Here is a 24,808-nt window from a genome sequence, read left to right as displayed (position 1 = left end):
ACTGCCTCTGACCCAGGGCAGTGGGTGAGATGCAGGGATGACCCATCATCCAGGAGGAGCCAAGATGGGAAGGAGGGAGGGAGGTGAATGGTAGTGGAGTGGGTGGGGGTGGATTTTATGCCTTTGTTTTCCAGTTACCTCCCTTGTTAGGGGGAAAGAGCTTTTGGTATATGTATCTTTTTTGGAGTGTTAAGGGAAATGTTTCCTAAGCATTTGATCTCTTTAAGGGGATATGTGGAATGGCCAGTAAGGCCACCAGATTTAAACCCTTGTGACTTTCCTTTGGGGATACCAATATGAAAAGTTTTCAGAGTTTCAATTCCATGCCCTCTACATTGTTGTTTGATTTCACTGGCTGGCAGAACACTCACCAGGTTTGTGGTTTTTACATATGTTCACTTATCCAGTCTCCTAAATATACTTCCAAAGTTCTGACAGTTTGCCAGTCATTGCCTTCCTCTTCAATGAATGAATGAAGTTAGGAATTTTACGGCATAAGGCCAAGCACCAGAATCGGAAGAACATTCAGTGCAAAGATGTATTGAATTTGTTGATATAGAGGTGTCAGGATGCCTTCCTCTTTAAAGTATGAAACATGGGAAGGATGTACTCACAAGGTAGGTATGGCAATGTCATGAGCTTTTTACAGTATTTGTGGGTCTCATAGTTTTTTAAATGCAACAGCCAGTCCTAATTCCTTAATTTTCACATGATGCAACCCACAAATACTGCAAAAAGATCATGGCATTGCCATACCTTCCACATGAACAGATATGTGATTACCTAAATAGTAATTTATTTAATTTTTTGTGCATAACTTGCAAACCAAGTCATGCTTTGCATGTAATTTTTGTCCTGGTGATTTTGTTGTTTTATTTTGAGATAATTTAATTTCAATATACATGAATGCATTATGTTGTACTGTAAATAATTTATATATACAAATAAAAAACCAGTGTGGATGACTAAATTTGTGTTTGTTCCTTAAACTTTAACTAGGACTTGTTTGTAGTGCCTTTTGAAGTCTGTCGTGGCTTACAAAAGTTCCTATGGCCATGAGCCAGGAGTGAAAATATAGGCTCAATATGAAGGGGTCACCTATTGGACACAAATCCATCCAAAGCCAAAGGCATAGACTCCATTATTCTTTAATTACCCTTATCCATATGGTTACTGGAGTTAGGAAGAGGGGCTCTTCATTTTGTTTACAAGGGAGTGTCATGGGGTAGTGTAGGTATGCTGTAGATGGATTTTTAGAGGACTATTGTTGTTTTGTCTTAATTCCTATTCTTACCATATTTGGGTGACCTTTCTGGGAGCACCTCCTCAGCCAATTTGGTATATGGGGACCATGTTTGAGGTACTTCTTCTAACCTCCTCCACATGTGGGAGGAATAGGATGGATCCTAAAGAGAGCTGCTCAGTCGTATAATGTCCCCTGTCATTGCGGAATGACCAGTAGACCTACACTGTCACCCACGTGGGTTATGACTAGGAGCTTCCAGAAATTGCTTTTTTTCCACCATAACTCATCACATCTGTTATTGTTTAACTGAACTGTATATGCTGTGAATCTCAGTCACTTTTTCATTCTTAACTCCCAGATTGGAGTAGACCCTGAGGAACATCATCTCAGAAATGATGGGGTAGCAGTTGTTCTTCCTCTTCCAGATGTCCTTTCACCAAATGTCACCTCAAGATCCTGCCATCCTCTTCTTAGTTGGGAGATGAGGTGAAAAGGGATGCAAGATACTGTAATGAGATTCTTGATTGGCACAGGATATTTCTGGAAATTATCCTTCACTCCCCTAATTGTCTTATGATTAGCAACTTTGTAGTACGTATGATTAGAATTAGGATCTTAAATATAACAATTAAATATCCTCAAGTTGTATTAGAAACTAGTACAGTACAATTTTTACAGTATAAAGCAAGAAGACAGATGTAGTCTTTTTTCAAGGCTTGAGGTAAATCCCAAAAATTTACAAGGGAACAGTTTTCTAGAAATCTTAAAATATGCATTCTTTATTATTTCTATAAAGTGGCCACTTTATACATTAAGAAAATATCATACAAGTCAGACTCATCTATATACACATATATACATATATCAAACAGCCCTTTTTCCTTATAAGGAAGTGGCTAAGTCAAGGTCTAAACCCATCCATCATATATTCCAAACTTGTTTGCTGTCCCTTTTATTTTAGCTCAAGAAGACAATTCAATTATAATAACAATAATGATAGTTGTTTCCAGTTTTGATGAGAGGAAAACCCATGGCCCTCCAGTGACTAGCAATGATCCTTGGGCCCTCCCACAGACCACTTTAGGAAGAAATTTTGGACCATTGTCAGTGTTGTTTTGTTGTGGGATTGTCTCTGTGTCCCTAGTTGAAAGTGGTAAGTGAGAGAGAGCATTTGTGTTGGCTGGGTATTGTTTGAGTGATGTATAGTGGTATAAGGTGTTCCGTGTCTTCTGTGTGGTGGCTGCATCTGGGGTAGTTTGAATATATGGCCAGCAGTTTCACTGACTGGAAACCAGCAGTTCCACAATGGTTAGCAACACTCCTCAGGTCCTTCCATAAAAGATCTCTCTGGGAGAAAACTCTGGGTTGTTGTCTATGTTGAGGTAGTGTGGGATTGTTTCTGTCACCAAGTTATAACTGTAAGAGGAAGGGAGCAGCTGCCAGTTGTCAGCTATCTTGATGCAAAATAGTGGAGGATAAAAGCCGAAAGAGAGAGGTGTTGGGCCCAGTCTAGAGATCAAGTGTCAATCCCTATAGACAGTGTTGACAAATTTTGAAGATGAGGAGCAAGGAGAATATTCCCTCTGACATCCACCTTGATATACCACCACTTGCAGGTAATCGTCATTGGTCCCTGGAATAATGGGAAATACCTTTGATTTGATTTTCATAAACTCTGAACACTGTTGGAAGCTCGCTGGCCGAGCGGGTTAGGGCGTCGTTACTTGCGGCGAAGGTCGAGGTGAGGGCTGTTTGAATCCTGCCACCGGCGAAGTTGAACCAAGGGCATGGTTCATTAAATTCCACGCTACAAAGCCCTCTGTGAGGGGCACCGTCCTAGCCTCCCGATAGGGGGGGAGTGTGTGACGTTAAACCATATCATCATCATCATCATCTGAACACTGTTGTAATGGGGATGCACATCAACTGTACAGGATGTAACACTTCACCTCATACTATACAATGCATTATGGAAGACTGCATTGTACACAATTACGTATGCCAACAACACAATATATACACTATAAGGAATTTGTGGGGAAAACCCCCATTTCAGCCATAGCATTCCTCAGGGAGTCCTGCTTGGCCTGATGGTCTAAAGTGGCCCACACACGATCAATTATATTGCGTAATTTCATTGTCAATACTCTGAATTGACAATGAAATTGACTGTGTATGGGCGATATATCACCCATACACGGTCAATTTAATTGTCAATTCAGAGTATTGACAATGAAATTGCGCAATATAATTGATCGTGTATGGGCCGCTTAAGGAGCAACAACAACAACCAGGAATAATATAGTTTGGTTTATTATCTTTTCCTCCTATTTGATTTACCTTTCCTGCCTGATTCATCATCACTATCTGGATCATCAAATTCTATGACCTGAAAGAAAAAGAAAAAAATTGCATATATAATTTAATTTTAATATTTCATTTATTGGTAACCCCAAAACAAGCACAACAGTTTTACATATTTATCCATTCATATGAGATGCATTACTGAAATGACATGCCAGTGGAATTAATTTTTCTGAGCGAGTATAAAAAATTAAGATCATCAAACTCTATGGCCAAAAAAAGGGCCAAGATAAAAACACTTAATTTTTACTATCACTATTCTACTACCATCTTCAAATCTCTCACCGCCTTTTACAATTTTACCTCTTCAATATAATACTGTCCCCTACCAATACCCTTCAGACCTCACTAGCCTCCACAACACCCCAGCTGATGGTTTCCAGTTCTTCCATCAAACTTTCCAGTTTGTAGTCTTCTGTAAGGGTCCTCATATTGTAAATGTAGATATTAATCTTATTCAAGTTGTTTAATGTTCAAGACTTCATTTTGTTCGGAAAATGTTTAGTTACATTCATTACTACATGAAGCTATATGGTTGGACCTTTTAGAGACAATGATCCAACAAGAATGCTGTAACACTATTGGGTGTACTATTCACAATTGGGTGAGAGGTAGCAATTTCTGACAAAGTATCTTATGGTGCCACCTTATCTAAAATATTTTGTATTTGTTTAGTATTCAGTGGCTTATATTATGATAGTACTCATATTTCTACAAGAAATTTCCTTGTTCATCACTGGGGGCAAACCAAGTAGCAATGAGTTTGTGTAACTGAGTGGAGACTGAATTCTGTCTCATCTCTCATACATGACTCTGCTTGGCATGGGTGACCCCAGAGAGATTTTCATTACAATTTTTGTAATCAACATTGTGGCATCAACTCTCAGATAGGAATTCTGTTCTATTGGGATCTAAAGAGAAAGATACACTTACATTTTGTTTCCATTCTCTTTGTAATTCTTCCAGCATTTTCGGAGAAAGGAGTCCTTGTGAAAGAAGACGTTCTGTTAATCGGCCACGACCAATGGCCCCTTTCTCTAGTTGTGCAGTTTTCCCTCGGTTTACAACTGGTGAACTACGGGATCGCTTTTCATCATGAAGATGATGATGGGCTAGAAAAAAAATACAAATATCTATTTATAAACTAGTACTCAGTTCTTAGTGTATGGATGATACTGTGACGCAAGGAAGGGTGGAGGTGGAGGTGGGGGATGGGGGGATTAAGGAGTGGTTATGTGTAATTGATATTTTGATGCAACCCAAAGGGATTTCTCCCCGTCTTCTCTTTTTATGCCTAAGAGTTGATATAACACAAGCTAAAACCATATACATACTGGAGTACTGGAAAAAAAAAAATTGAACAAGGCCCACAACAAAAGCAAACAAGATCAATCAATCAATATGTTGTTCCTAGTTAGTTTCTCTTGCAGAAGACCCGCAGTCTTCAGGTAACTAACGACAACCTCAAGAGGGGTTCACCCCAACCCATTCTGCTCCCATTCACCACCCATTTTAACTCCTCATTATAGATTCATTTAATACAATTATCATCATTGTTACCAAGGACAAAAATACATACAGTGAGACCTCTCATTAATGGACATTAATTAGCTGTGTTTGCTGTGTTTTCGCTGTGATTTCGGTGCTTTGGAGTAGTTTTTGGGTGGCATAGTGATTGCACGCACTAAACAACAGCACCAAAAACACCGCACAGCTAATTAACGTCCGTTAATGAGAGGTCTCACTGTACATACATATACCAAGGTTTTTTCCCCTTTACATGGGAGGTAGCCAAAAAGAAAAAGGCATAGAAACCACTCCCACCCAGTCCATCCCCTACATACTCCACTCCCCTCCACCCTCCCCCACATCTTGGCACCTCCTGGATAACGGGTCATCCCTGCATCCTGTCCACTGCCCTGGGTCAGAAGTAAAGGACAAAAATAAGGATTACATAACTACTACTGAGTCTCATTCACCTGTCAGATGACCCATATCCAGCAGAAAGTACTGTCTGTAGATTTTAACTACAGACAGTCCTTTCTTTCTCCCTCCAGGAAGCCTTCATTCATGGACCATCAACAATTACAACACTGGCACAAAGAAACTCATCAATGACACATTCAAGCATTTGTAAACCTCTAAGAAAAACAAATCACTTACCCCTTGAGAATTTTTTCTTCTGTCTGTCCATTGTGAATGTTTCCTCTGTGTCTGCTGCAGCATTTGAAGTTCTGGTATCAGAGTTCTTAAGCAGTGATGTGATATTTGCAACACCTGCTTCTATCATGATATCTAATTCACCCTGAAGAGCACGAACCAACTCCCCCTCGGGAAACATATCTTGGAAGCGGTAGCTGAAGCCAAAAGTAAAATAAGTTCATACACAATTTTATTCCAAATTCAATAAATCAATAAAATGAATAAGTATTGCACCATTACAAGCTACACAAATTACACTCAACAATCTTACCTGAGCCACAGGTACAGGTCAAAGATATCAAATACTTCCTCAAGATGGACCAGGTCAAGAATAGTGTTTGGGGGCTCAAAGGGCCAACGCACCTGATGGCACAGCCAATCTAAAGTGGCTGCTTCGTTTTGTGAGTACTGACGAGTAAACTGAAAAAAAAAAAAAAAAAAAAAAAAAAAAAAAAAAAAAATAATAATAATAATATATATATATACACATACCAAAAGCTTTCTCCCCTTTACAAGGGAGGTAGCCAAAACAATGACTTATAATCCACTCCCACCCATTCCATTCCCACATACTCCACTCCCATCCACCCACCTCCCTCCTTTTTATCTTGACTCCTCCTGGATGACGTGTCATCCCTGCATCTCGCCCACAGCAAGGCTGCTTCATTAAATCATGACCCCCTCTCCATCCCTTCATGCAGAAATGGAGAAGACAGGGAGAAATCCCTTCTGGCTGCGTCAATTTATTTTTCACACATACTCCCTCCCCTACCCACCCCCTTTCATGCATCACAGCATTGTCCATACACAACTATTTTCCATTCACCCCTATCTTCTGTCTTCTCCTGTCCTTCTTCAAGACATTCCCCTTTTACCCCATCTATCCATCTCATCCTTGGTTGCCCCCTCATGTTCACTTCTACTTCTGCCTTCCATACCTCTTTTACTAGTCTTTCTTCACTCATTCTTTTCATGTGTCCAAACCATCCCAATACTTTCATCAACCCTATCTCCTCCTCATTTCTCACTTTATCCAGCATAGTAACCCCTATCATACTTCTCGGGCACCTCATCACAAACACATTCAAACTCCTCCTGTCTTCCTCTCTTATGTTCCATGTTTCTGCCCTATACACTGCTGTTGGCACAATCACTCCTTCATACAATCTCCTCTTAGCATCCATTCCCAAATGTCTATTTCTCATTACATTTTTTAATCCCCCAAGGCATTTACTTGCTTCTCTCAATCTACATTCTACCTCCACCTCCACTCCTCCCTTTCCTGCCACATTCGCACCTAAGTATCTAAAATTATCCACTTCCTCCTGTCTTTCTCCCTTAATTACATAATTACATACATATACCAAATGCTTTTTCCCCCTTACAAGGGAGGTAGCCTTAATTAAAAAAAAAAAAAAAAAAATTATTTCTTACCTTAAGAAACATAGCACATACAAAAGGCATTTTCTTATTAATTGGAGCACAGCAGAAGACATATCTTGCCCTAAGCTGCAAAGGGACATGTTGAATCATGTCTGCCAGGAACTTGAAATCGTCCATTGAACACATGAAGTATAACGAAGAATCTACTGTGCATAGGCTCACAAAAATATCCTGGAAAAAAATAGGTTTGAAAAAAATCTTGATACTACAATCATTATAGTTGTTTCATTTACAGTAACCTATATTAAGAGGAAAATTAGCCAGTAATGCAGATATATAGGATACCATTAGGAAGTATGACAAAATTGTTGTTTTGAGTCTCTGCCATCCATCTTGCATGGCAGACACCTGTCAATGATCCCTGAGAGATGTGAAATGATATCCGTCTTCAGAACACATCCCCCACCACTCCCTTCCATGCATCACAGCATCATCCACACAAAATCATTCTCCACTCACCCCTATCTTCTGTCTTCTCCCTTCCTTCCTCAACAGATATTATCCTCTTTCCCAATGCCCCTGTTACCCCCATCCATCCATCCATTTCATCCTTGATCGTCCCCTCATGTTCACTCCCCCCACCTCTGCCTTCCACACCTCTTTTACTAATCGTTCTTCACTCACTCTAATACAGCTTTCCAAGAAATTGGCAATCTACCAATTCATGGGTACATAATGACTTTAGCCTTGGTTACCCATAATTATAACTAAAAAAAGTACTGAAAAGACTTATTGAAATCTATTAATACTTACAATCAAATTAGAAAGTGTGTAGTTTGGCAAATGATATGCAAACAATTCTATTTGATCAGCAGTTGGGTGAAGACCACCCTGTTCAATTTCATCAGGCGTAGAAGCCAACAGTCGCCGCAATGATGGTAAATCTTCTTGTTTAAGAGAAGTAACAAAACCCTAAAACAAAAACAAAATTATTTCAAAGAAAATAGCTGATCTGTACAAAAACAATTTTCCATATGCCATACATATACATATACAATTTTAAGATACAAAAAACAGAATGTTATATTTCCCACAACTACTGTATGTAAACTTGAGAATCCTTCTATTTCACAAACACTTACATTTTCCCATTGAGTACCATATCTTCCTGCCCTACCAGCAATTTGCAGTGCTGATGATACGCTCAAAATTTCCATCTCCTTTTCTCCTTTCTCATTAATATTTGGCTTGATTAGGGAATAGAATATGATTCTCCTTATACTCCTGAAATTTTTACACAAATTTATTTTAAAAAACTTCACAATGATGGAATGGCAAAGAAAGTACAATGTTATTCTCACATTTTTCATGAAAGATATAAATGTGAATTTGTACATACATACATACATATATATATATATATACATATATATATATATATATATATAAAACAATGCTCTAACAGAGCTTATTTTTATGTTATAAATGTTTTGTTATAAATGTTATTATTTAATGTTATTATAAATAATATTATTTATGTTGTTATATATTTTATCATTTTGTTATTTGTTATGTTATTTTGTTATTAATGTTATAAATTTTTGTTATAAACAAAAATGTGGCTTTGTTGACTTACAGGTTGAGACCCATGCCTATAGCATCTGTAGCTACAAGTATTTTACAGGGGTGGTCAGGATCATTGAACTTCTGCGCCTGGGCCAACTTAGTCCCAGGAGGCAAACCTATCAATAAAACAAGATGATGATATAGTTTAACGTCACAAACTCCTCCCATCGGAAGGCTAGGATGGCGTCCCTTACAGAGGACTTTATAGTATGGAATTTAATGAACCATGCCCTTGATTCACCCTCACCGGTGGCAGGATTCGAACCGCCATTCCCTCAACCTTCACCGCAAGTAATGACGCCCTAACCTGCTCACTTAGCGAGCTTCCCAATAATACAAGATAACTAAAATAATATGGATATATAAAAAAGAATCAGGGATCTCACCTAACACATGAAAATATTGTAAAGCACAGATTCTTCCATAACTTACCACCATAAATAACTGCCACTTCATATCCTCTTTTTTCAATTTCTCTTGAGACGTAGTGAACATCTCGTTTACTAAAGCACACAATACAGTCACCAGGTTGAATATTATCAAGTGAGTGTACAGCCGAGTCTTCTATGCTTAGTTCCGTAAGTCTTTTATATCTTCTAACCTTCAAAATATGAAAGTGTGATCAATGCATATTGACAAAGAAAAATGTGAGTTCTGCCATTTACAATGCTTACTGAATACCTTTTCATACATACTGCAATCAGATTCTGACAATGCATACATTTGATGCCAAAACAGTCAAGACTAATTGGCAACAGGTAAAATGAATAAACCAGTTTCTATCCTGCATTTAGAAAGATATACATACATATACCAAATGGTCTCTTCCCTCTTACAAGGAAAGTGACCATTAAAAAAAAAAAAAAGAGAATGAGAGAGAGAGAGAGAGAGAGAGAGATTCAAAAGCTTACTTCTACTTCTTCCCCACACATCATGGCCAGTTCCTTAACCAACTCTATGGCCGAAGCTTCACCACAAACATGAAGCTCTTTTGCACAAAGTCCTAGTACAGCTCGTGTCCAGGCCCAGCCTCTCTGCTGATCACGGATCATTTGTATTTCATCTATGACTCCAACATCATCTAAAATTAAAAAGAAAACAGGTAAAAATCATATATACATACATATACCAAGGGCTTTTTTCCCCCTTACAAGGGAGGTAGCCAAAGTCAAAAGGTATAAATCCACTCCCACCCACTCCACTCCCATTCAATATCTCTTCCTTCCTCTTTTCAATAATTTCTTTATATGATTAAAAAGCACATTCAAATGTTTAATACATTTCACAACTCTACACTAATAATCAATTCTTCCCAATCCATTCATACATATACCAATGTATATACAAGGGAGGTAGCCCAAAACAAAGGCATAAAATCCACTCCCACCCATTCCATTCACCCCCCTCCCTCCCTATTATCTTTGTTCCTCCTGGACGACGGGTCATCCCTGCCCTGGATCAGAAGCAATGTAGCAAGACACAACACAACCACAGCAAGGCTGCTTCATTCCATTCATATTGACATAATTATGGACACTGGGGAAAAAGTGGTTTTAGCTGTCATACCCTGTTATGGAAGTGCTTTGTCTTGCTACATTTTCTCTGATTCGAACAGTATGGCAGGGAAAGAGAGATGTGTCTCCATTCAAAAGGTGCTAAGATGGAAGAAGTGACAAATGGGTCTTGGATAATTGTGAGTTGGGTATAGAGTGGGTGTATGCTTTAATTTGGCTACTGTGGACTGGTTTCTGTTAGTGAGTGCAATGTATATGAGGTGGACCCAAATGTAACACATGTTGCACTTGAGATATATTTATGGATTTTGTGCAAGACATGTGGATGAACCTGAACTGGGGTTCTCTTCAGCTAGGAAGTATCAGAGGGCAGACACTGGCATAATGACTTACTTATATGAAAAAAAAACAGATATGAAATAAGGGTTAGGTTGGTAGTAACAGAGAGAGAAAACAGAGTGAGTTTCTGAGCCCAATTCAGGTTGATTTTTTGTTCTTAAGAAAAAAAAAAAAAAAAAAAAAAAAAAAAACACCCATGCAAGCACATACAAGAATTTAAGAACATATTAAATATTGTGAAATACAAAGACGGGTCACTACGAGCATAGGTCCCCTTCCTGTATAATACAACTAGGTAAATACAGGGAAGAGAAAAGGCAGGGGATAGTTGTGGATGGAGAATGGTTGTGTGTTTAGATATTTTGATGTAGTCCAAAGGGATTTCTCCCAGGATTCTTGATTTTTCATATGAGGAGACGATGAGGGAGGGTCGCTGTGTAAATGAAGTGGCTACTGTGGATGTGCTGTGTCTTGCTGCACTACTTCTGGTCTGGGCAGTGGGAAGGAGATAAGGATGACCCTTTATCCAAGAGGAGCTAAGACCTCATTTATAAGGGGGATGATGATGATGTTCCCTAGGGCTGTCCAGACGAGCAATCCTGTCTCCCTGAGGAATGCCATGGGTGGAATGGGATTTTCCCATAAATCCTTTATAGAGTATATGTTGGAGTGTGTAATTGTGTACAATGTAGTCTTCCATACTGTGTTGAATAGTATGGAGTTACATCCTGGACAGATATCCACAATGTATTCATCCATCTGCCTCAGGTAATTTAGAAGGGCTGTGCCGAGGACGCACTGCAGCCTGGACAAGTGGACTCTATCCCCTTGAAGGAGGAGAGGGAAGAAGCCCTTGGTAGCCTATGTAGATAGTTATACGCATACATATACCAAAGGCTTTTTCCCCCTTATAAGGGAGGTAGACAAAAAACAAAGACATAAAAACCATTTCCATTCATTCCATCCCCAACATACTCCACTCCCATCCACCCCCTTCCCTCCCTCTTATCTTAGCACCTCCTGTAGACAGATAGATAGATAGATTGAGAGAGAGAGAGAGGGAGGGAAAAAAAAGACCAACTTACATGACATGTTTACACTGGCCATCTCAATAGTACAAGCCACATGATTTGATGCAGTGTTATCCTTGTTTCCAAATCTTCTTTCCTCTCCAGTAACTAAGTCACATGAAGTTCCCTGATAAGCAATTAATGAAACAATGTCAACACAACTGCAAACTATAGCACAAGGATATATCTTAGGAATTTAATAGCTATGAAAGTTCTTCTATTTTTCATGTAAACTAATAAATACAAAAAAATGCACACCATACCTTGTCATTACTTTTATGAAATACTTCAGTGGCAAGAAGTTTTAGTGGTCCACAATAGACACCAGACTGTGCTCCAAGATACTGTTCCAGTGCATGATAAGTTTTTCCACTGTTTGTGGGTCCTGCATGAAATATTATTTTTCTGTTCAACGCTCTTGCTTCGGGATACCTATGATTCAAAGAGGGAAAAAAAGTTTTGGAACATCTCACACAATTTAATCAGCAATACAGTACTGTAGAGTTAGTTCAATACACCAATTATCATTATTATTTATACAAATATGGTGTGTATACAAATATACACATTTATGTAAATATACACATATATACAGTAGAAGCCCAGTTTAACGAACATCAATTTAGCAGAAGCTCAATTTAGCGAACTGCAAATAGCAATAACGACACTGCTCAACTTAGCGCAAATGGTCTGCTAAGTTGACCATTTTCTGCTAGCTGGCCAGACGCGCGTCTACTGAAATAGCTCAATCTAGCTGGAACGGTAAGCTAAGTTGAGCATTTTCCGTCAACTGGCCACATGCGTGTCTCTGAGTCCGATGTTACCAGATGTTACCAGATTGTGGTGGTGGAGTCAAGGAAAAATTTATAATTTAGTACTCTGGAGGTATATAAATATATAAATATATAAATATATATATATATATATATATATATATATATATATATGTACTATAATATATATACAATAATATATAATTCAGTATATGTATAAAGTATAATTGTAGCAGAAATATATTCAAGTAGAAATAGACGGTATAATAGGAAAACAAAATAATGAAACAGTAAGTTGATGGGAAAATTCAAAATCAGTACACGAGAGTAATCACCACGAAAAACACTTCTATAACAACGAACTACGTTTTCTGCAACAACACAACAATAACGCTCACTATCCAAAAACCAACTGCCCAGTCCTATTAATCGCTAGAATTATGTACATCGAACCAAACACGAAGCTATGACTAATATTCCGCGAAATTCACAGACAGCTCATATCATTGTTACACAACACACACACACTCACACACACGTTGCAACAAATTACTGCACGTTGCTGTTCGTTTGCAATTCACGATTGTGCTGCCTATAATTCACTTACAATAATATATATACTGTATGTGTGTGTGTGTACACTAGGGAATTTTTAGGTACGTATCATTTTTATAATCCGCTCTGGCAACACTGTTACACCAACGCTCACTCGCTCAATTTAACGGAAAATTAAATTTAGCGGACTGGACCTTGGCTGAATTAGTTAGTTAAATCGGGCTTCTACTGTACATATAAAAGATATCAAGACACTATTTTTGCACAGAGCCACGAATGGGAAATTAATTTCGATACTAAAAATATGTAAAGTACTGGAAAAGAGCTATAGTTGCACAAGGCCATCTTTAAACTATTTCTTGGGAAGTAAACCCAAGTACTTTGCACTGAAGATGTAATATATGAAAGCACTTTGCTTCATTTAGCATTTCTTTCCCAGTGGTCAGTCTTGCATAACTGAACATAAGTTACCAGTGTTTCTTATTTGCATGCACACATACACACACATGGGTCTAGGGCATGAGGGGACAGTGTGGGGTGGGGTGTGTGTGTGTGTGTTGGTGATTTAATAAAGTGGCCTTGCTGTGGATGTGCTGTGTCTTGTGACACTTCTGACCCAGGGCAGTGGGCAAGATGCAGGGGTGACCTGTCATCCAGGAAGAGCCAAGATAAGAGGAAGGGAGGGGGTTGGATGGGAGTGGAGTATGTAGGGATGGAATGGGAGTGGATTTTATGTCTTTGTTTTTTGGCCACCTCCCTTGTAGGAGGGAAATAACCTTTGGTATATGTATATATGTATGTGTGTATATACACACACACACACACACACACACACACACACACACACAGGTGTGCGCACACATATACATAGTGTGTGTGAAAACCATTCACGAATTTAAGAGCAAACTAGGCACTGCGAGATACAAAGGTGGGACACCACGAGCATAGCTCCCCTTCTCAAAAGATACAACTAGGTAAATAAATATATATCACCAGATATTGAGATTTGCTTTATAATGACAGACATGAAACATGACAAATAATATGCAATATAAAGAAGTACCAGTTAGGGGGTGTAGTCAGATCCGATATCTTGCAGAGGTCATCAATACAATTCAAATGTGGGAATGTTTTCTTTGCGTGTCTCATAAAGCTGGGGTACAGGTCATGAATATGACCTCCTCCCTGTGGGAAGAAACAAAAACAAAATGACACCCAAAGCTAAAAGTAACCTCAATGAAAGGAAAATAAACCTAACAGCCCCTTTACTTAACAACTAAAGTACATTCAAAGACCTTTTGCAACAGTTGTGTCAATCCATGCAGAGCTTAGCTTAGTCTTATAGTCTTGTAAATGATAAATGATACATAATTATCAAAATATATGTAGATCAAAACCAAAATAATCCCTAGAAAAAATAATTTGGACACTTACTTGTAATATGTCACTAAAAGTTATATGCAACTCTACAGGAAGCGATTCACATTCCAGGCAAAATTTTCGAAAGCTGATGAAACTTTGTTGGTAGAGGTAATCTGCAAGAAAAGACAAATAGTTAAAGAATCATTATCCATGATATATATCCACATATTTTCACTACCCGGTCCAGATCCTCTCCCCCTGAGGTGGGACTCTAAACTACGTTTAATCACCCCCCCCCCACACACACACACATTCATTTGTATACCAAGGACTTTTTCCCCCTTACAAAGGAGGTAGCCAAAGTCAAAAGGCATAAATCCACTCCCACCCATTTCATCCCCACATACTCCACTCCCATCCAACCCCCTCCCTCCCTCTTTTCTTGGCTCGCCCTGGTTGACGGGTCATCACTGCATTTCGCCCACTGCCCTGGGTCAGAAACAATACACACACATACACACCAAAAAGGAATGACTGGGATAAATTTCCTCACTCCTTAACATTTGGGCATTCTTCTTTCTATATGTTAACTTTCCCTTCAGGAAATCCCATACAATCCCCTTTATTCTTTCAATTCCCTTCCTTCCTTACCCACCTTGCACTGATCCCTGTATGAGGAATTGACTCCATTAGTTTCATGCAGTCAATATTTTATGAACTCCCATAATATCCCTAAGGACCAAAGTTATGCAGTATTCTTTCATGATTAGAGACATCTGCAGTGCAAAAAGAAATCTTTTTTAACCTCTTCTGTCTCTCCTGTTTACTGTCCTCCTTAAATTTCTTCTTTACTATGATTCTACTTCAGCATGATCCTGCTCCCATAGAGAGAACCATTGGTAGAACCACTGGTTGCCGGTAAATAAGTATTATCTCTATACACGAGGGTCATGGGCAGGGGTTTGGAGCTACTGTCATCATCATCAATTGGGGGGATACGCCAGGGAGTGTGTTACTTCACTCACACACCTGCACCAGTCCCCATCGTCTCTGTGCAAATTCCCATACAGCCACCCTTCCCACTCCAAACAGCTCTTGGTAGGTTCGATCATTTCACCTCGGCTATGAATTCTGTGGCCGTCCCCCTAAGTGTGAGTAGAAGGATATGGGAGGTGAGTCAATTCTTGTTTGTGGAGGACACTGTACTTTTGACTGGGTGAGAAAAGGGACTGAGGTAGATAGTGACAGAGTTTGGGAGGGTATGAGAGAGGGGAAAGCTGAAAATAAATGTGGACAAAAGTAAGGTTATGAGATATACAAGGAGGGAGGGCAGCAGTGAGTTGGATGTGAGTTTTAAAGGAGAGAGGCTGGAGGAAGTGAAGACAAATTTAGATTTAAGAAGGAAATAGGCAAGAATTGGTTTACTAAAAGGGTGGTCGACGAATGGAATAAACTTAGTAACCATGTAGTAAGCGCTGAAACTATCAGTTGTTTTAAGTAACAATTAGACAAATTTATGGATGAGGATGACAGGTGGTGATGGATATGGAGCTGCCTAGTGTAGGCCTTATGGTCTCTTGCAGTCTCCTTCACTCTTATGTTCTTATGTTAAGTATTTGCAGGAGTGAAGGGGGCTTTGGGGAAGAGGGGAATGTCTGTTGAGGAAGGATGGGAGAGGACAGAAGACAGGGGTGAATGGAGAATGGTTGTATATGGAAGATGTTGTGATGCATGAGGTGGAATGGACGGGGGGATGGGGGGTGAGGTAGTGTGTGTGAGCAAAATTTTTGATGCAGCCCGAAGGGATTTCTCCCCGTCCTCTCCTTTATATGGGGGGACGGAGAGGGGGGGTCGCCGATTTAATGAAGCGGCCTTGCTGTGGATGTGCTGTGTCTTGCGACACTGCTTCTGACCCAGGGCAGTGGACAGGGTGCAGGGATGACCCGTCATCTAGGAGGTGCTAAGATAGGAGGGAGGGTGGAGGGGTGTGGAGTGTTTTCGGGGATGGAATGGGTGGGAATGATTTTCTGCCTTTTCCTTTTTGGCTACCTCCCTGGTAAGGGGAAAAAAGCCTTGGTATATGTATGTATGTATTTGCAGGAGAGAACTGGGACAACAGATTGATTCATTGTTCTTATCTAAAACTAGAGGGGCAGTCTACTTTACCCTCAGTCCTAGGAAAAGCAACAAAAATAAATGAAATCTTACTGTCAAGTCCATTTTCACGTGAGAGGTCCTTGACTTCAGTACTGACATAAAACCTGTTCAGTACTCTCAGTATTTCCTCCTTACTCACTGGTCCAGCTATCTCCTCACCAACATTACCCTCTTGCATGGGTGCCTTTACATGTCACAAAAGAATAGATATAAAATCAAAAGGCTTGATAGAACAAATGACATTAACATAATAATTCTCATAACATTACAATAACTACATTATCACTGTTCTCAAAATATTGTGAAAGTAGCCAATATGGATTGTCCAACCTTAACAGGAACTGGAGAAAAGAGATGCGATATTTTCTTTGGGTCATGTCCATTATCATTTGCTCCTCCCCTGATCCAGCACACATGACAAAGGATGGGCACTCTATAACACAATACAAATGAGTTAGTCTTCGGATATACAGCAATATAATACTATCCCATCAATATGAATCAAAGGAAAATCTTTAAACTGAATAGGACACTGGCAGACACAGTACAAATATAATATTATATAAATAGGTAAATAAATTTGGGACCTATCTATGGAACAGGTGGTCAAAAGCGCTGGAAATTTGTCTAAATTTAAGCCTTGAAGGTGGGTAAAAATTTATGCATATGGTTATAAAACTTCATGAAATAAAGCTGAAATCTTTAGAATGCCATTGTAACTGACTAACATATTTGAATGATATGATAAACTAACATACCAGGGTAGCCAGCAACAAGTTTTCCCATGAATCACAGGGCCTAAAACTTGTATATTAGGATGCCACAACCAACTCAACCAAAGGCCTTTGCTAAATCCCGGTAGTTTATACAATGCCAACTCTTCCTCTACAGGAAAGCCCTTGGAGCAGCCATTCATAGTGAGCTAATAGAATGGATAGACATGATTTTTCCTTGCAAAAGCCATGCTGAGCATTTGTTAGATCATTGTTCTCTATATACCTGGGAAACCTACTCTTTATCATCTTTGAAATACCTTTACCTTTGGGTAAATATACAGTTGTTTTGAAATAAATAAATGGCTTTCCCAGAATCAAACTGGGGATTACAATCTTGCTATTGCCCTGTATGCATCATGCCCTCCTTGGCTGGCTAAACAGACAATGCCTAAAATTGTTATGTATACTTATTTACTCACCTGGTTGACTACTTGCCCCAAGTTATGGTGACAGTGATATACTGTGATACTGGCAGTCCAAATACTGCTGGCACACCATCCCATTAGTATACATATTGTAAGCAGTGCATGAACAGCAAGACTAGTGGGAAGGAATGAGTGCCATATGCAGCTTATAATTAGGCCAATGCATAGTTACATAGTAGTTGACATGGACAGGGATGTATGAGTATCAACTATCATGTTATCGTCACATGATTAGTGGTTTTTATCAAAACATAGCAAACTGCAAAAACAATTAGTACACAAATTCTTGAAAGACTTTTTCATAACAAGTGTTGTCAATGTTATACCATAATAAATTTTCTGCTACCGCCAAAGGTTGAAACTACCTCCGCTATAAAATTCACGGAGAGAGGTATGAAAATCACACCAAAAGCCCATGTGAAAAGCCTGGGCAATCACTTAAGTGATGATGCCACTTTCCAACACCACATCATGCACTCAGTAAATAGAGCAAGAGGGATGGCCAGCTGGGTCCTAAGGACCTTCTCCTCAAGAGAGGTTCAAGTGATGCTTACCCTCTGGAAGTCGCTTATCCAACCGATACTGGACTATTGTAGCCAACTCTGGTCACCATACAAACGCAGAGACATCCAGATGCTTGAAGCTGTCCAACGGAACTACACCAGGTGCATCAAAGGGATGCAAGATCTCAACCATTGGGATCGCCTGGGAGCACTAGGCCTATACTCTCAACAGAGGAGGAGAGAAAGATACAGGGCCATTTACACATGGAAAATCCTTGAGGGACTTGTTCCGGACCCCACGCCCTCTACAATCAAGCCATACCACAGTATAAGGCATGGGCGTAAATGTGAGAGACAAACTCTCCCATCAAGAGCCCCGGTGAGGATTAAGACCCTACTGGCAACCATCCTAGGCCATGAGGGTCCAAAAATCTTCAACGCCCTCCCAAAGGAGGTGAGAGAGAAAACTAAATGCTCGGTGGACAGCTTCAAACATGCACTGGACAGGTTCCTGCGGAAGGTGCCAGACGAGCCTCCAGTGCCAGGCTACACTGCCATAAGTAGGTTCTCTCAAAACACACTACCAGACCAACTGACCCTCGCAAGGAAGGACAAGAGGACTGGCAGCAGCGGTAGTCCACTACGGCTGTGAGGATCGACCTCAGAACTTCACTAAGTAAACTAAGTAAGTAAGATTTGCAATACCTTGGATACCGCGTTTCTATGCTAGAAGCAGTGCTGTTCCATGGAATTTTCTTAGGTAATCCAATCAATTGACGTTGGAATGTTCGAGTAATTGAGTTAATCATGGTTATCGCCATGTGAAATAAACACAATTGTCCTTCAACTTTGTAGTTTTCCTTATTTACTGTGCACTCCGCACAGTATCTGCATACACATTTTGATAAACTAGCCGATTCGGCTACTGGTTTGTTTACATTTCGTGCCTCTCGTCGTCTTCGTCCTGTTATTTAAAGATATCCTTTGTTACGGCTCCCAATTCCACTTTTTATCGTCATCATCATATATATATATATATATATATATATATATATATATATATATATGTGTGCGTGTATATATATGTATATATATATGTATACATTTATATATATATATATATATATATATATATATATTTATAGATATATATAGAAATATTTTTATAAAGAAATATATATATATATATATATATTTATATATATATATATATATATATATATATATATATATATATGTACACATATTATGTAGATTGAGAGAAGCAAGCAAATGCATTTGGGAATTAATAAATGTTATGATAAATAGGTATTTGGAAATGGATGCAAAGGGGAGATTATATGAATGGGGGATTGTCACTTGGAATTTAAGGAAGACAGAGAAGATAAGTTTAAATGTGTTTGAGATTAAATGTCTGAGAAGTATGGTGGCGGTTACAAGGTTGGATAGAGTTAGAAACGAGGAGGAGAGCGGGAGTGGAAAAGGAGATGGCAAATAGTGCTGATGAAAAATTATTGAGACGGTTCGAACACGTGGCAAAAATGAGTGATGAAGGGTTAGAAAAAGAAGTGTGGAAAGCATAGGCGAGGGGAATGAAATTGAGTGGATGACCGAGAATGGGTTGTGAAAGAGGGGAATGTAGACCTAGGAAGGGAGAAGGCAGGAGATAGGGATGAGCGGAGAGTTGCTGTGTATAGATGATATTGCTATGCAAGGAAGGGAGGGGCAGGGGATGGGGGAGTAGGGGATGCTTATGTGGGAACGATATTTTGACGCAGCCCGAAGGGATTTCTCCCCGTCTTCTCTTTTTCTGCATAAAAGGACGGAGAGAGGTGGTCGCCGATTGAGTGAAGTGGCTTTGCTGTGGATGTGCTGTGTCTTGCTACATTGCTCCTGACCCAGGACAGTGGACGAGATAAAAGGATGACACGTCATCCATGAGGAGCTAAGGTGAGGAGGGGTTAGGTGGTGGATGGGAGGAAAACGCTCGCGGTATAAACATAGATATAGATTATGTAAATGCATAGTTCATATCATATATATCTAATTACATATTTCCTTGTACACACTTCTTATTTTGTGTACGGTTTCGATAATATCGTAATACTAACGGGAAAATTATTTATGCATAAAAAACATACTCATTTTAGGAGTACCCTGTCTGGCTTATTGGTAGATGACGAAAAGAATGAATGGGATAAAGTTTTTGTCAATGAAAAAAATATAGTAGTGAGACAGTGGATCAGATAAATGTCGAATATTCATTTCGTTTATGAAATTCATTGGAAGTAGAGTATTTGAAAATAGTGCTCCGAACTGAATTTTAAAGGACACTCCAGAAATAGAACAACCGAAAAATGTAGTTAAGAGATGTTATGAAATAGTAGATTATGCATATAAACAGTGAAATGAGAACACTCTTTATGTGGATAAGTAATAATAAGTAAACTAGGTTCGTCAGGAAAGTGTTTTGATCCCTGACGGAAAGAGGAAAGTAAACATCAAGATTTAAACATTTTGCACGAGTTTCAAAGTTGGCGGCGCAATCAACTCACCTGGCCGCAGAGGATTGTGGGAGCGTTAACCCAAACTTCCGGCAGGTGCTTCAGTGTTTGGTGTCGCAGTGGAGGCTGTGGGGAAGTGGTGGAATGTCGAAAGTAGAATGTCAACATGCACTCACTCCTGTAGGGCCGGAAATGTGTATAGAAACCTCTGAAGTTAATTGTGTAACTTCAGGGTGGTATTTTGTGGGGCTCTAGATTGCTGGAAGCGGATGGTGTAGATCAAGACCTTAGTGATGTGGCGACGTTGTGTATTGGTCAAACCAATTGAAGTACGGTAAAGGTGATTTATGCAGCTGCGTCCCTTTCTAACGCCACAAGTTCGTTACAGACAGGTGATGCTGAGGACAGGGTAGTTGCTATTAACAGTTGTGCCTGTCAGGAACCAGCAAGAAGGGCGTCTGCCAAGTTTCGAGGATCCGATTCTTGGGTTAGTGGTCTCCCGCCTTCACCCCTGGATTGCACCAATTGGGCTTTGACACTGTAAAGGTCAGTGAGATGAAACACACGATTGATGCAAATATTCGGTTTCACATTTTTTTCGCATTAAGTTCGATGGAGTGGGGCTCCATTTAATTACCCCCACGGTGTATTGCCTTGCCAGGATGTCCACAATTGGTCAGCATCCACAGTTAATACTCCAGAAACAAAGAAATTGGTAGAGTTCCAGAATCATGCAGAAAACACATATTTAACATGAAACTTTCGTTATCCAATAACTCCAAACCTAATATAACCTAACCTAACCTAATGTAATAATTCCATAGAAAAAGTAGATCTGTCAAATGCAAAAAAAAAAAAAAAAAAAGTGTTTGCCCGGTACTGGAATAGAAATTAAAATTCCTTACAATTTAGAAAGAATATTTTCATTGGGGAAAATTTGATTTATTATTTTACTTCCCTGTATGATCCACATGCAATGATTTTAACATTCTATTTTGCTCTCTATGATGTAATAGTTTGCATATGTATTCTGTAAGTCTTTAAGTACGGCAATAAATGAAGAAAAACTATCATTAAGATTTTGTAAACAAATCATTCGTATCATATGTGGCTAGTTTACGGACTCCATCTTGGTATTTGGTCTGCTACAGTTCAAAATATAATGATAATAGCATTAATTAGCACAAATATCACATGCACGAATATTAAAAGGAATTATCTATTGAAATATAAATTCTAAGCATAATAAACTTATTGATAAATCAGAAATCTTTTATTTATTAAGTGTCATATATATCATGGTATTACTTCTAATACTTAAATTTATTCTCTTCTGATGCGTACTTTACTAAGCGTAAAAATTTTAGTGTGGTTGCAGCTGTTAAAGTTGTAGTCAATTTTGTTTTTGTTTTAGATCTTTTCTTATAGTTGTCATCTGTTACTCAGTCATGCTAATTACCATTTGGTACCACCCAGAGCCATCCAAATAATGTCCAGAGCTGTTAAGACATTGTTAATATCTAGATAGGGTCATACCAAAGACCAACAAAGGTCAACAAGTGACTCAAAATGACCAACACACAGCACGGAAATTAACATATTTTTTTAGTGATGAAAATTATTTCGGTTAAATCGTATGTATTAAAACGAACAAAGAAACAAATTTTCTCTGCCATCAAGTAAACCCTGTCTTGACCGCCTCTGTATGCTTCAACCCCTGGACGATTGAGTCCTGTGCAACTCGAAACGGCCTTGCTCTATTGTTAATTACTGGGCTGTCAGCTATGTAATCAACATATATGTATGCAATGACTGACAAGCAGCATATGAATCGTCCAGGAGCTAAAATGTCCAGAGGCTGATTTGGGACAGGGTTTACTTGTTGGCAGGGAAAAAAATGTATTTCTTTACTTGTTTCTACATATATGATACATACAAACATATACCAAGGCTTTTTCCCCCTTACTAGGGAGGTAGCCAAAAAGGAAAAGGCATAAAATCATTCCTATATATGATGCAGCAGAAATAATTTTCACCACAAAAACAAGCATATGCTGTTAGAAATTTTGAGTTACTTGTCAGTTCAAATGTTATTTGTTGGTTGACTAGTAAGCGTCAGGGGTTTGGGATGCTTGTCAGCAGAGAAAACTATTTTCACATTTCTTCATATGTATTGTAGCAGAAATAATTTTCATCACTAAAACAAGTATTATGTTACTTTATATGCTGCTTGTCAGTCATTTTGAGTTACTGGTCAGTCTTTAGTATGACCCTATCTAGATGGTAACATACAATATCTTGACAGGTGGGGATTTTTAGTCACATAAACCAATGAAGGTTTAATTCTAAATTGCAGTGTATGACTAAATAGTGTGTAGTGTCCACATAGTTCTTTCTCTTGCTGTCATCAGATATAGTAGTCATAATTAATCTTTAGTCTACACAGTTTGCGTAATGTACCTTATGTTTCATTGTAATCTTTCTATGGTTAATATAACTGTCAATATCATTACTCATATGCTATATTAATTGTTATCATCCAAAGGCATATCCTTTTGCTACTAAAAGGATGACATATAGATGAACAAAATACCTGGTGTCAGACAAAATTAAATAAAAAGTCCCATTTTGTACATGAGTAGTTAGATAAGATAGACTATATCCTTTTGTAATGAAGGGGGTGCTATGGAAGTGGAAATAGATGTCTGGTGACAGCCAGACTGCAAGTGCCACCTAATACAGAATAAATTAAGTAAATTAAGTTCTAGGTTGATGAGTCATGGGTTGTATGTGCTAGTGAAATGTGTGGGGGGAAATGCCAAAGAGGGGAAATTCCATGGATTCTTGGAGAGAATAATGGGTGTTGGTAATAGTCATCCCCAGTTAATTTTGTTAACTTCCTGTTATGTATGTGACACTTCACCTAAGGGCTGTCTGACTTTTTTTTAAGCTAGCTATATATGTTTTGTCTGTACCCTATTATTAATATGCTTGTCATAGCTACATGAGAACTTCAGGCTTAAAGATTGGACACAAGTAGCTAAATGTTGATTCATAGTTTGGTTTGCAATTAGTGCAAGTCGTTTCATGGTAAAACCCATTAGGTAGGTTAAAAGAAAAAAGTATCTACAGGAAATACATTTAGTCATTTATTTTTAAGCTTACCTCTATTTTTCTCCTGTGAATAGTCAGGTAGTCTTTAACTTGCCCACCCACTTTATAAGAAATAAAGATAAAAAAAACACTAGATTAACAATATGTGCAGAAATCACTGGAAAATTAAATAGATGGTGGCTACATGTTTAAGACATCTTCATAGGTACAAAGAATACATAAAGCATGTGACATACATGTACAGAAGAATATAAAAGGAATTAGGAGACGTCACATGTGAAACTGCTCTATGCTGATACTTTTTATCATTGACAGTTATTTTAATAATAAAATTGTTTAGCTTGTAGAGTCCTATACTTGTATTCATATTCATTTAAAGGTTCTTTTTATGTAACAGGATTCACTTTGTTCATCTCTATATAATGTTATTACTTAAGACAGTTTTTTCATTTATTTAAATTTTGATGTTATGCTCATAGTCTCCTGCATGTAAGAACAACCCATTTGACATTTGCACTGTTCTTATGTTATATTTATGTTGGCTTATCCCCATTTTTTATTCCTTACCAATTTGTCCTATGTACTTAGTTTCTGTGAATATACAGTTATATGAATTTTTCAGGTAGTACCAAACTGTGCATGCAGTGGTCATCGTAAAGGTTTACCCTGTCGCTGCAACACATCATGTTCTTCATCTTTGACATCACATGACCTTAGTAAGTGCTCAGTAAAAGATTGACATGAATGATTTAGGTATATTTAAGTAATTTGATAAATTATATAGTTTAATATTCAAATATAGAATGAATCACTTCTAAGAAATGTAATGAGTTATGGTCATAGAACTTAGTATTAGTCAATCAAGAAATTGAGTCTGACTTCTTAGATTGTTTTG

General features: G+C 38.5%; 2 protein-coding genes across 2 annotated transcripts in view; one reads left to right on the top strand and one right to left on the bottom strand.

The window, feature by feature from the left end:
- Positions 1 to 1,885: 1,885 nt before the first annotated feature.
- Suv3 (Suv3 RNA helicase) lies at positions 1,886 to 19,236 on the bottom strand. The gene is made up of 17 exons (XM_076210775.1): positions 19,001 to 19,236; positions 16,922 to 17,024; positions 16,643 to 16,775; positions 14,507 to 14,607; positions 14,136 to 14,257; positions 12,008 to 12,176; positions 11,760 to 11,871; positions 9,733 to 9,902; positions 9,254 to 9,422; positions 8,832 to 8,937; positions 8,338 to 8,479; positions 8,009 to 8,167; positions 7,247 to 7,426; positions 6,084 to 6,232; positions 5,774 to 5,967; positions 4,544 to 4,722; positions 1,886 to 3,635 (listed from the first exon to the last, which is right to left on the bottom strand). Exons 1-17 carry the CDS (start codon positions 19,114 to 19,116, stop codon positions 3,561 to 3,563), a joined length of 2,379 nt encoding a protein of 792 aa, XP_076066890.1. The 5' UTR covers positions 19,117 to 19,236; the 3' UTR covers positions 1,886 to 3,560.
- Positions 19,237 to 20,896: 1,660 nt separating this feature from the next.
- LOC143040091 (tyrosine-protein phosphatase non-receptor type 14-like) overlaps positions 20,897 to 24,808 on the top strand; it is a 60,254-nt gene continuing 56,342 nt past the window's right edge. Inside the window, exons 1-2 of the mRNA XM_076210774.1 lie at positions 20,897 to 21,345; positions 24,536 to 24,629. The gene's annotated coding sequence lies outside the window, so the exon portion shown is untranslated. The remainder of the gene's footprint in view (positions 21,346 to 24,535; positions 24,630 to 24,808) is intronic.

The sequence above is a fragment of the Oratosquilla oratoria genome, chromosome 27 (assembly GCF_046742065.1).
Source record: "Oratosquilla oratoria isolate Oo_2021 chromosome 27, ASM4674206v1, whole genome shotgun sequence".
NCBI classification, from domain to species: Eukaryota; Metazoa; Arthropoda; class Malacostraca; order Stomatopoda; family Squillidae; genus Oratosquilla; species Oratosquilla oratoria.
The sequence above is the reverse complement of the archived record's forward strand: the minus strand, read 5'-3'. Positions and strand labels throughout refer to the sequence as shown.